The 12,814-nt window shown below is 38.8% G+C and overlaps 1 protein-coding gene and 1 long non-coding RNA gene across 10 annotated transcripts in view; one reads left to right on the top strand and one right to left on the bottom strand.

The window, feature by feature from the left end:
• Positions 1-12,814, top strand: part of SYNJ1 (synaptojanin 1) — a 50,067-nt gene that overhangs the window by 9,916 nt on the left and 27,337 nt on the right. For 7 of the 9 annotated variants that reach the window (XM_053970509.1, XM_053970514.1, XM_053970512.1 and 4 more), the window contains exons 5-12: positions 1,287-1,512; positions 2,732-2,815; positions 3,352-3,413; positions 3,696-3,792; positions 5,052-5,221; positions 6,958-7,039; positions 8,321-8,473; positions 11,483-11,648. In XM_053970509.1, the coding sequence (XP_053826484.1) occupies positions 1,287-1,512; positions 2,732-2,815; positions 3,352-3,413; positions 3,696-3,792; positions 5,052-5,221; positions 6,958-7,039; positions 8,321-8,473; positions 11,483-11,648 (1,040 nt within the window). The remainder of the gene's footprint in view (positions 1-1,286; positions 1,513-2,731; positions 2,816-3,351; positions 3,414-3,695; positions 3,793-5,051; positions 5,222-6,957; positions 7,040-8,320; positions 8,474-11,482; positions 11,649-12,814) is intronic. The other 2 variants (XM_053970508.1, XM_053970516.1) reach the window with 1 other exon arrangement.
• The window catches only part of LOC128803501 (uncharacterized), a 32,835-nt gene continuing 28,396 nt past the window's right edge, over positions 8,376-12,814 (bottom strand). The window contains exons 3-4 of the long non-coding RNA XR_008435733.1: positions 9,025-9,163; positions 8,376-8,455 (exon numbers count right to left, since the gene is read on the bottom strand). This is a non-coding gene — a long non-coding RNA (uncharacterized LOC128803501). The remainder of the gene's footprint in view (positions 8,456-9,024; positions 9,164-12,814) is intronic.

Genomic DNA, 12,814 nt, shown 5'->3' with positions numbered 1-12,814 from the left:
TGTTTGTCTGTGCTCTGGAAAAAGACTTGGCTCTCCATTGATCAGTCGGTACATCAAGGCTTGAGAAATTATGCCTGTTGACCTGTCCAAATAAGCTGGGCTGATTCTGACCCCTGTTGTAAAACTTTGGCAGCTACCCGGTTCTATGTTTTTTTTAGTAAGGACCAGTCCTCCCAGGAGGTAGGTGGAATGTCCAGATTCCAAGATCTAGAAATGTAACCACTAAAAGTCAAGAACAAGAAGTATTCTGCAGATGCACTTGAATGAGCTTCCTGAAGATTTTTCTGTGCTGAACATCTAGGCTCAGAGTGCCCAGGGAAAGAATATTGTTTGCTTTCAGTGTCCTATTTTATTGCGCCTGTATGCTTAGGTTTAGGATGAAAAGGCTAAAATTAAAGAGCTTCCACTGTTACAATGAACATGCTGTTTGCAATTCCAGTAGAATTTTCTGGGCAGAGCCACAACCAGACATCTTCCTGGAGTTAGCTTTTCTTTGCTATGCAGAAAACGTTGCTCCCTTTTTATAGAAGTGAATGTTGCTGAAGAAGACCAAAAGCCTCACTAGAGTGAGGCAAACAAAAAATTTCACAAAACCCAAACTTTAGTCTTACTTAATACAGCATTGATTTGTGCTGGTAAATGCACGGGTACATTCAAACTGTGGATCTTCTTTTCATGTGAACAGTAACTGCTACTGGAGAATTACGTATGCAGTATATAAAGTACCAGCACTCAGCCCTGAAATTGGTGTTTAAAGATATTTGAGAACCAGCTGGCTGGGAATGTATTCCTGGAAGCCTGTCTAGGGTTAGGGTTAGGTGACATATAATGAGAGTATTCAATGTATATTGATAAGAATTTCTATTCTAGCTTTATTTTGTGGTGGTGTGAGATTGAATGGTGCTTTACACATACAAAAAAAGTAATTCTGTCATTGGAATTCTGTCATGCTTTCCTAGAGTCTGTAATCTCTGGCTTCTCAAAACAAGGCTGAGCAGAGAAGTATAAACGAGCTTGGAGTGTTGGTTTTTTTGGTGGGTGACAAGCAAGGGCTATAAGGGTTATTATTTTAAAGTCGTGGAAATTCATCACTTCATTCCATCTTCTTACTGTGCTATTTCAGGAAGATTTAAATGAGAGTTATATCACAAAACTATAGCATGCCTATTTTCCTGGTCTTATTTGTGTTAGTAGGTGTAAACTGTAAGGAGTTAGTAGTTGGCTTAAGAGTTCGAGCTGAATTGCAATTCCTTCTGGTTATTTGATGGTTGTTTTCTCCCTGATAGGAACCAGTCACTGCATTTACATCTGAAGCACTACGGTGTGAACTGTGACGACTGGCTGTTACGCCTCATGTGTGGAGGAGTGGAGATCAGGACAATTTATGCAGCTCACAAGCAGGCGAAGGCTTGTCTCATTTCACGACTAAGCTGTGAACGGGCTGGCACCCGGTTTAATGTCCGGGGAACAAATGATGACGGTCACGTTGCCAATTTTGTTGAAACAGAGCAGGTATGTTATGCTCCAGTGCCCATAGCTTGGCTGGCAAACCAATGTAAGTCCCCATGTGATGAGATTTTTGTTCTAAACCAACGAATCACAAGTCAAGTCTGCCACCAGCAGATATTGGAATAGTTTCTTTGATGCTAAATTAGGAAGCTAAGTAGGTTATGTAATTTGATGATCTTGGTTTTTAGTGTGGCTTATGGTCGGGGCATGCCTGGGTCTGAGTTGCAGTAGCTTAAGAAGGTGCTGAACTCCTGTGGGTGGCTTCCCCTGAGCCCCTTGAGCTGCATGGCAGCACGTGCCACTTATGGCCTGAGCTAATCTAAAGTAAAAGAAACAGGCAGAAGGGATTTTTGGCAAATGCCAAAAACATCGGTACCTTGTGGCTCAGGAAAGATAAAAGCGTTCCACTTAGCACAGCTCCTCTGAAAGGCAGCTTGTAAAGCCACTGCCATTCTGCTGCCTTGGGTTTTCACAGCTCTGCCCTCACTACACAGAAATGTGAGAACCTGCTAAATCCTTATTTGCTGGCTTTCCTTGGCTCACTTTCCACGGTAGCCTATTCCCGAGGGGTTGTTCCTGCAGCTGTGTTCGTGCTCCTAGGTTTCCTTGGCTGACTCACTGACTCCTTCCAGTACCCGGGTGACTGAAGGAAGACTTCATGCAGGATGGACTCTGCTTGAACACCTCCAGTTTCAGGAGTTTAGTCAGAACACTCTTGTTACACTTTCTCTACCCAAGTTTCCTAGTGTGTCAGCATCACTGAATGGCTGTGGTGTGTTATTCCACTTTAGTTTTCCTTTCCTGGATACTTCATGGGCCATGATATGTTGGTTTCTGATGCAGAAAATCTGTGCAAGTGTTCTGAGTAGGCTGCATGGTGATTTTCTGTGCACTGGTGTTCATTTCAACTGTTCCTGCAGGAAAGTCTTAACAAGTTGTTTAAAACATCTTACTCCTAGTGCAGAAGTTACTCAAGCCCAAATAGTAAAAGCTGTATTTCCTTACACATTTGTGAATTGTGATTCTGCAAGGGAGCATGAGAGTGACAGAACTTTTTGTGGGACTTTGTGGGTTCAGAGTCTCAGAAACAATATTTTAGCTTGTAGTGTGGAATATGTAATATGTAAATATATTTTATTTGCTCCATGTTTAGTTAAGGCTAAGAATTCTAAAATCTTACACTGTGATAATTATTAATACTATGCTTTACTTTCCTTAATAGGTGATATATTTGGATGACTCTGTGTCATCTTTCATACAGATTCGAGGATCTGTTCCCTTATTTTGGGAACAGCCAGGACTGCAGGTAAGCAGGAGATAAATTTAATTATACAGATAATTCTTATTCATACTAGCCTTTGGGCTCTTCTTCACAGTTGCCTGTGAGGATGAGGCTTTGGGAGCATGTTGGTGCAATTGTGACTCACCAAGCCTGCTTCTCTCAAATCTAAAAGTTGCTTTGCACACCACTTGAACGTCAATTCTTTTTTCCATGTCTCCTCTTTGAAGTTCTTTTTCCTCTTTTAAATGGCTCACCTGAGGGCATCCAAAGAGGCTGTTTTCTTCTTTTCTTCTGAATTGTTCTTGAGGAGAAGTCTTTCCAAGAAGTCAATAAGGATCAAGAGTTACTGTAATAGAATTTCATCACAATTTTCTTGAAAGAGGGACTGATTCAGCTCCTACTACTGCGACACATTTTTTACAGGAAAGGTTAAAAAAAGTTTGTGCCTTACAGGGACTCTAGGTTCTTTAGACATACCAGCATTTTGCAGTAGAACTGCTGAAACATTCACGTGTGTTTGACTCAAAACAAGACAATTTAATGTACTCTTGGTGTTGTAGGTGGGATCCCATCGTGTCAGGATGTCACGGGGTTTCGAGGCGAATGCACCAGCTTTTGACAGGTAAAAAACATATAAAGTTTTTGCTAATGCACTAAAAACCTCTGGTAAGGTCTGCTGCATCACAGAGATGGGATATGTTATTCCAAATGGGAGGTTTTGTAAAAATGTGGAATTCAGCAAAGCTGGGAACTTCCTGGGGATTACTTATGCCTTTCAATGCTTTGTTGGAAAGTGTGAATAAAATTGATATTGAATACTTCGCAACTTCTCAGTGTTGCAGGTGTTGGCTGTTAATTTTTTGTGTGCCAGAAAATGACTGTGGAATTTTTCTTCTGTTAACAGGCATTTCCAAACTCTTAAAAATTTATATGGCAAGCAAATTATTGTAAATTTACTTGGGGCAAAAGAAGGGGAGCACATGCTCAGCAAGGCCTTCCAGGTGAGTATGACAGCTCTTTCACTGTGCATATTCTTGGAATTTGATTGTTTGCAATGAAGCTTTTACATAGCCTTTGGAAACCAAACCCCCAGGTATGCTGTGCTCTGGGAGCTAAAATTGGATTTTATCCTAACAGCACTGCTTAAGATGCATGGTGTGAAATGATTTGTTAAAAGCTCTCTACATAATTCCTGTTTGTTTCTGTTCAGATTGGTTACTGTACTGGAAAATTATAACAGCAATGTGACAATGTTGAGGGATTTTAATTTTTATTTTCATATTTCATGCTTACTAGTGCCTTATTGAAACCATAAGTCTTTTTTACACTATAAAATTGATAGATAAATACATTATACTTTATGATATTTAATGCTGTGATGTTTCTTTTAAAGATATTTCTTTTGAAATTAATAGATATATCCCTTAATGTTTCTTTTTAAAAATACAATTTATCAATTTAAATATGGAGCTTCCTCATGATTAGCAGGAAATGTTTGTTCAGAAGATGATAACTGTAAGTGGCTGCTCTCATTAATTCCCACTGACTAGTTTAAAAGAAAACCTCATGTTGCAGTTCATAAATGCTGACCATTTGAGGAGTTCTGTCTGAAGCCAGAGAACATGTCAGTAGCCATCTGTTGTTTCCCTCTCCCTTTTCCCTCTGTATTGTAGTGATTGAATAGCTTGGGGCATTCACTGGGACATTTGCTGTATCCGGCTCGTGGTGGGAGACGGGAGCGTTCCCCGATGTGCATCGATACCCAGGGCTTTTCCAATAGACATTGTGTGGGCACTTAAGGATTTTTCAGGGAGTATTAGGGAAAGTTTTGCTCGAGCCACTCTCCACAGCAACCTAAATAATTTGGGTGGGTTTTTTGCCAGCAGTAGTTGGTGAAGTGTTTACTCAATCCCCTTTGCTGACCGGCATGTCAGTGGCTGTTGGTGGAAAGGGATTTCACTGAAACAACCTTTTCCAAGTGAAAACATTTGAACGGCAGAAGAGGCCATGGGTTGCCTTGGTGACCCCTGGGGTAGTAAGGGAAAAACCTGACTTTGTGACAAGGAAAACAAAAATACATGTGAAATATTAATCAGTTCTGAGTGATTTGTTTCAAGTGTAATAAAAGTTGTTTCATTTTACCTAAAAGAAAGCTAATAAAACAACTTTTAAAATATTTGTAATCTCCTGTTTAGCTCCTACTTCTGTATGTTCAGGTACTGGTATATTTATACTTTTTTTTTTCTGTTTATGATACCAGAGCCATTTGAAAGCATCTGAACATTCAGCTGATATCAAAATGGTGAACTTCGACTATCATCAGATGGTTAAAGGTGGAAAGGCAGAAAAACTACACAGTGTGCTTAAACCTCAAGTCCAGAAATTCTTAGAGTGTGGATTTTTTTATTTTGATGGAAAGGAAGTGAAAAGGTTTGTGCGTATAACTTTCCTCAGATTAAATTGTGGTGCTGTGATGTGTTTCACCCCTCAGCAAGAAGATAAGAGAAAGGATGTTGCCTCTGTTATTGTGGTTTTAGTATATCCTGGAAAATCCTTAACAGCTGAAATATGAGTCACCTATTTTACTCTAGTAAAATCTTCTCTCATTCTGTGTATGTTCTAAAAATCTCTAAAGAAGATCTCTGTGAGACATTGAAGGGGCAAGAATTAATTTCAAGCCTTTGACCTCAGGATTTTGTGAAAATGGTCGATAGTCCTTTTTCTAGTGGGCAGCCACATGGAATTAATGTCTGTTTTCCCATCCTCCTGTGTAACAGGCTGCGTGCTTCCCTCAGTGATGGAACATAACCATTTTCTGTGTGTTGTAAATGTTCGTGTTTAGGGGACAGTGTTTTTGTCTGTGCCTGGATCCCCCATTTGAGAAAGTCCATTCTCTCAAAGCAGAATTGAGATGCATGTTTCCTGTTCTGCTCTGTACTTACTCCTGATTCCTGGAGCAAAGGCTATGCTTATCTCAGCAGAAAAAGAGAAGCAGAGATAGAAGCAGGCAACATTCCTTCTCTTCTCCCTTCCACAACCTTACTCCTTTTAACTGATGCAGAGCAAAGTGCTGAGTGAGGTTCTCCCTGAGAAAGAGCTGCTGAATGATGAGGGGATGAGCTCCAAAAAGCTTTAAAAGTGGCATATTTTTTTTTTTGTTGAAGGATTCATATAATGCCATCATAAATCAAAACTCAACAGACTGAAAACAAAAAAAGTTGTGGCATGTGACAGCTCAAAGACTGGTGTTAATAAAAGGTAGTTATAATGCTTGTGAGTTCATGGACCATCTCCTTTGGGAAATATCAGGCTTTTTGCTTTGTATTTCAAATCAAATGCAGAGATAGTAATGCCAAAAGGAAAAAAAAAATCTCGAAGAAAGTTTTTCAGAACTTGCTGCAGTTTGTGGTTAGGTCTCAAAGTAAAGGTGCTGAAACCATACTGACTTTGGTGGACAAAGTGTGTAGTGGGAATGACAAAAGGAATGGATAAGTATGTGTCCTTGGGAGAGCTATTAGAATTTTGTACTCCTAGCTGAGCAAGCAGCACATGGATGTGGCTTAATATGATCCTTTTGAGAGCTTTCTAGCAGGAGTTACTGGGCTTTTCCCAAAGGAAGCGGGGCAGTTCTGAGTGCTTGTGGGCCTCAAACATCTCTTGAGCTAAAGGGGAAAGGCTTGTTTTCATTTTTATGAGCAAGTAGTGAGGCATAGGAATTGGCTTTAGTTATATCATAAATAGTTACTTTTTGTTAAATAAAATTCAAGAACTGTCTCAGTACTTTTTTTTTTTTTTCATTTTTGTTGTAACTATGAGTTATTTCTCTCTGAGGTTTTTTGGAAGTGTGTTAGTTGAATTGTTTGAAAAAAACCCTCAATCTTGCATGACACTTAACCAAGCAAGCAAGGAGGGCTGGGAGAAACCGAAGCAGAAGGATTAATGTTATTTGCAGAAAATGCCTGGGCTGTGCTCAGTGAGCATGTGGAGCAAGCTCACCCTCTGCTGCTGACACGTTTATAAATGTCCTTGTGGGGCAGGAACGTGGCACTGACAATGCCCTGATTTACTGCTCTGGTTCAGATCTCCCTGTCCCTGCCTCTGTGGAGGAGATGTGTGTTAAGTGAGTTGTTTCAGCTGTTTTCCCTCTCCTGTTGTCCTTGGCACAGATCCCAGAGCGGCACTGTCAGGACCAACTGCTTGGACTGTCTGGACAGAACAAACAGTGTGCAGGCCTTCTTTGGCTTGGAGGTAGGAAACCCATGTCCAGCTGCTGCTTCTGGGGCACTTGGGCTGTAAAAGCAGCGTCATCTTCCCTGGGAAGGGTGAATGGACTTTTCGCAGGTGTGTTTCTAGTGTGAGCTGTTTCTTGTTCTGACTTCCAGAGGGAAAACCTTCAGCATGTTTGAAAATGAAAAAATAATGGATGCTGCAAGGTCAAACCTAGGAAAATCTTTATCCTTCTGTTTTCTGAATTTTATTGAGTTAAAATTCTCCTCTTAAGAGGAATTTCTGTGACAACTTACAAGGCATTTAAAAATGTTAAAATAAAAATTATTTTTTTTTAAATTTAAAAATTTAAAACAAGGTTTTAAAAGAGACCTATCTGATTCTGGACTATGTAGTGCTTGGCTGCTGCATTTACACAAGTTTTCTATGGCATAAGACCCTCTTTTTACATTCTTGATGTGTAGAGTACTTACATGTCAAACGTAGCTATCTAGCTCTGTTTTTTCCTTTCATATCCTTTTAAGAACTGCATAAATACAACTTTTTTTCTAAACCAGCTGTGCCAGATTTTTCAGCAATGAGAATTAAATTATGATTTCAGCTAAAGTATGAGAGCTAAAAGCATAAAACGAATTAATAAGAAGGGAAATTGTTAATCCTGAAGAACCACTTACTTAATTTTAAAATTCTATTAAATGAGATATATGAAGTCTTATTTACAATGGATACTTAAAATAACAGGTACTGAACTCTAGATGACCCCCTAAAATTACAAGAGCAAGCACCCAATTTCTAAAACTTCTTGTATATTTCTTCTTCATTTTATTATGCAAGTTTCCTTTTGTATCTTTTGTTGATTCCTGCCCAACCTCCAGAATTTTGCCTTTGCCATTCTGTGTCTATTATTTGAGGCTCCTTCTTCTTGTTGTCAAGACACCCTAAGGTTTTAAAGAATTTGAAAAGCTCTTGAAAATAGCTTTTGTGTTTAGTTTGGTGAACTTCAAGATAAAAACATCCACAAATCAGCTGCATAATTTTTTTTCCTGTATTACTACCTATCTTCAAAGGAAAATGCAGTGTTGGTGCTAAATTACATGTATGATGCAGCCTTTCAAGCATGTTATGCTGACAGTTTGCTCAGAATGATACATATAAACCCAAGATTTGTGGGCTTTTGTGCATATATGCTGAAAAGTACGATGTGCCTTTTGAGAAATATATTTGAAGTGGGTTTTTTTTTTGTTTGTTTCTGGATTGGTTTGTTGGGGTTTTTTTTGCTAACGTTGTCTTCACCTGTTGCAGATGCTAACAAAACAGCTGGAGGTGTTAGGATTAGCTGAGAAGCCTCAGTTAGTTACTCGCTTTCAGGAAGTTTTCCGATCCATGTGGTCTGTGAATGGTGATTCTGTCAGTAAAATTTATGCTGGAACTGGAGCCCTTGAAGGAAAAGCAAAGGTAAAGTACATCTTCTCAAATGCTTTAGCAGTGTTCAGTATGGGTTTTAATAAATTCTGCTATTAATATAGCATTGATGAAATTTTCTCTTTAAAAAGCGTGCTCTTTGTAATCCTAAAAATCCCAAACAAAACCCAACCAACCAAAAAAATTAACTTGAAATGGTTGGTTCTGTTGATAACCAGGTCCTGTTCTTCTACATCCCTTCCTAGCCATGCTCCTGCCTCCCACATAACACTATTCTGTATGAACAGATACGTCTGAAATCTTATATTTCTTTAGAACATAGTTCAGAAAAATGTATATTCAAATTAGCTTTAGTTTCTTTGAATATTTTTACTTTTGTTTCTATACCTCTCCTGCTATTATTTCAGTTCCATTCACTATATCTCCTTTTCAAGTGTGTTTGATGGGATGTTGTTCATGTTTTTAATGTTTTATAGTGTTAATACTAATCTTCTTGTAGCCTGGTGGGTTTTGTTTGCATGTTTGTTCAGCTTTTTCTTTTTAGTTTTGCAGTCACTGAAAAAAAACCGAAATTTTGTTTCTACCTTGCTTATTAACGCTGTAAGAACAGTTCCATGCTCCATGACAGTGTAATGTTTCTCTTCAACTTGTTTGTCTGCCTTTTTTTTTTTCTCACAATGTTGCTTTTTTGTTTCCCGAATCCTGTCCCTTGCCAGGTGATACCTGTCAAGACAAATGTTGACCTGTAGCAATTTTTGCCCTTAGTTCCTTCAAGAATGTCTTTTCACACTATTCTTTCTGCTAAAGAATGTGCTGCTTCTCATTCCATGTTATAGCCTACGTACCCATAGCCAGCTGTTTTGGATTTTCCATCATGTGTTCATTCACACAGTGCCAGGGTCCTTCTCTGCTCATGTAGGAGGTGTCACAGTAAAATACGTAAAAACAAAATAATCAAATCAACTTGTTGCTTATTCTGCCCCTTGACTGGTGCACACAAGACTTCTTCATTTGGGAATTTCTTGTATTTTACTATAGAATGGAATTTGGTTCAAGATATTTAGTTTTATTTTCTTACAAAAATGTCACTTAGACTGCCAGGAAAACTGCAGTAAGTATTTTATGGGGTGTCTCCCCTTGTCTTGACTTTGCCATTCTACCTTCTTTGTTAATTTTCCTAAATTAATAAATATCTACTTAATCTAGTTCATTTGACTATTTTTTTAACTTTAAAAAATGCATTTAATGTATACATTTCCATTTTTAATGTTTAAAACACAGAGTAGATGTCCTGGTTTGTTAAACCACGACAGTACATTTACTCTGCTGTCTTTGGCATAATGCTGGATCCTTGCCCTGGGACAATTCTTAATTAGTACCACATCTCATAAATCAAATCAACCATCTCTGACACGAGTCCAGTCTATTCAAAGAGGATCTTTAATGCTTGCAAAACCATACAATACTTGCTCTTGTTTCAGTTAAACCTGACTCAGTATGTTTTTGAGTACTCTGAGTATATATTTTAAAATGTAGTTTTTAAGTTGCGTTCTCATTTTTCAAATGAAAAGTTTGATGCCTGAAATTGTTCCATTTCCTACTTGTCAGTTTGATTCTTCAAAGACCAAGAATACTTAGAAGTAAGAATATAGAAACATAAGAGAAAATTATTTTAATATAATATAGAAACATAAGAGAAAATTATTTTAACCTTAAGTGTGTTAATATACCTTTCTATACTGAAAACCAGTTCTTTTTAAAGTATTGTAATACTCGTTACGTCTAACTCCTTACCTGCTCTTTCTTTTGCTTTCTCGGGGTTCCTTTCAATTAATTGCCTGGTATGTGAATGGTGAGTGTGGTTTTTTGGATCACCAGTTGTGCGTTGTCTGCTAGGAAGGGAGTGCATCCTATCAAAAACCTATTGCAACAGAGTGCTCCCTACAGCTCATCCCCATTGTCTGCCAAAGCCACTTAGCCTTGCCAAAAGAGTAGCTTCTGTCTTGCTGTCTAGTACAATTCACAGAACTAAATCCCAGGGTAGTTTTGTTAAGCTTTTGCCTTCTTTCCACATGCATTTAAGAGGCTTTCATGGACAATGCAAGCTGTAAACTTGAGAGTATTTTTTTATAACAACACAATCCCTTGCAGCATCCCTGATGGATCACAGTCTGTATTTCATGTACCTGCAGCAGTGTGTGTTCACACACCTCTCACAGACAAAGCACATGCAACAACAGGTGTTTTTGTGTGCCCAAGTCAACACTGCCAGGTTTGGAATTGAGTAGAAGACTGCATTATGTGTTAGCTACATTATCCTTCAGGTGTGTGTGTCCCTCAGGTACCTCTGCATCAGCAGCACATTTTTCTGGAGACCCTTGTTTAGCCCAGGTGGTTGGACACTGTTCCTCTGGACTGTGGTTCAGTCAGGCCAGAGTGTGCAGAGACAGTGTCTGGGTGTGTCTGTAGCCATGTATTAGTGTCTGTGTTCCTTCTGGGATGCTGCATGAGACTTGCATGTTATTTCAACAAGTTAAGGGCAGTCTTAAGTCAAAGCTCTCTCTGTTTTTAACATGGATATTCCAGAATGTGAATTTTGAACTCCTAAGTGCATAAACATATATATTCATGTGTCATGGCATTTGGACTTGAGTGCTTGCTCATTTCTCACTATTTGGGGAAAAGCCCAAAATCCCTGTCATGGTCTAAACATGGCCCTATATCAAGTTAATTTTTAAAGACCTAGGGTTTAGGAAAAAAAAAAAAAATTCCCCTCCCTGCAGTATTTAATTTTATTTTGTTTAATTTAAATCTGCTTGTTAGATATGCCTTGTAGGTATTACTGTGTTTTTTAGCATCTGGGGGTGGGGGGAAAGCACATATAGCACAGTAGGCTCAGATGACTTGATTTAACACTTAAAGAAGGAAATTGCCTTAGCCCTTAAAATCATTAACACAGTTTACATGTATCTACTGAATATTGCCAATGTATTGTGAGCAGTGTCCGACATAAAATATTCTATACGTGTTCCTCCCTAACAGGCTGGAAAGCTGAAGGATGGTGCTCGTTCTGTGACCAGAACGATCCAAAATAACTTTTTTGATAGCTCCAAGCAGGAGGCCATTGATGTTTTGTTATTGGGAAATACCCTAAATAGTGATTTAGCAGATAAAGCACGGGCTCTCTTAACCACCAGCAGTTTACGCGGTATGTGTCTTTCAGGATTTTAATCTCTGATAACTATTTGGTGTAAGAAAGCTGTATCGAGTTTGTTTTCAAAGCACTGTTGGAAAGTGTAAATGCTACTTTATGTTCTCTTGGCTTATTAAAAAATGGAAGTTACTTCTGCTTTGCTAATAGTGCCAAACTAACGTGCTGCAGAAATTGCTTTACCTGGTTGGGATTTTTTGGGTGAAGCTCTACATCAAAACCAGAGAGATTTCAATAAGAAACTCTGCTTGTGCAGAGCACCCATGTGAGTCTCGGGGGTTTTGTACCAGAAAGGCAGTTCCCCTCATGAGAACGGGGTGCTGAACCAGCATCCTGTATCCTCAAAGAGGTGTAGCCTCTGTGGTCCCCAGAATTGCAGTCAATCCCATCTTCTGCAAGTCTGGTGGGCAGGAAAATAGTGGGTCAGTCATAGGGTTGTGGTCAGTCCTCTCCTGGGACATCAGAATTACAGGAGCTCATATTTGGGCAAAGAAGGAACTTAAATTTAAGTCTTCTTTCCAAGATCCCAGGTAATAATGTTCTGGGTTACTGCAATTTTTAGAGAAACATTCTTAAATTTTCATTTTCAATTTTTTTTCCTTCTCCCAGACACATCTTAACCTAGAATGAGGAAAAATACATCAAAGCTCCAGTGCAAATCTCTGGCTCAAGAAGAAAATAGTTGCCCAGTTGTAGTCTTCATGTTGAGGGTCCACATCTTCATCTGATGTGGAGGTCGAGGGAGTGTTTTTGTCCCATTTGATTAGCACAAGGTTTCATGTTGTTGTGTTTTTTTCTTATATCTGAAACCTGGTAAATCAGCCTCACCTCAAAATTAGTTAAAATTTGTTTTCATTTCCTCTCACTTTTTCTGGGAATGCGAACTGTCGTTTACATATTTGCAGCTCCTGACAGCTGAGGAGCATTAATCCCTCTTCCCTGCAATCTCTCTGCATTCTGGCAAGTTAACCAGTGGGGTACTTCAACATGTGTGAATCCATTATTAATAAAGGAGGAAAAGAGAATTTGCTAATCCTGTTGTGAAGTTTGGTAGATTTTGCAGCACAAAACATATGCTTAACTGATGCAAATGGTTATGTGTAATAAATTGTATATTAACAGCATGTTTTCTGACACATTGCTGGAAAATCCTAAAAGGCAAT

Source organism: Vidua macroura, chromosome 2 (genome assembly GCF_024509145.1).
Source record: "Vidua macroura isolate BioBank_ID:100142 chromosome 2, ASM2450914v1, whole genome shotgun sequence".
NCBI lineage: Eukaryota > Metazoa > Chordata > Aves > Passeriformes > Viduidae > Vidua > Vidua macroura.
The sequence above is the reverse complement of the archived record's forward strand: the minus strand, read 5'-3'. Positions and strand labels throughout refer to the sequence as shown.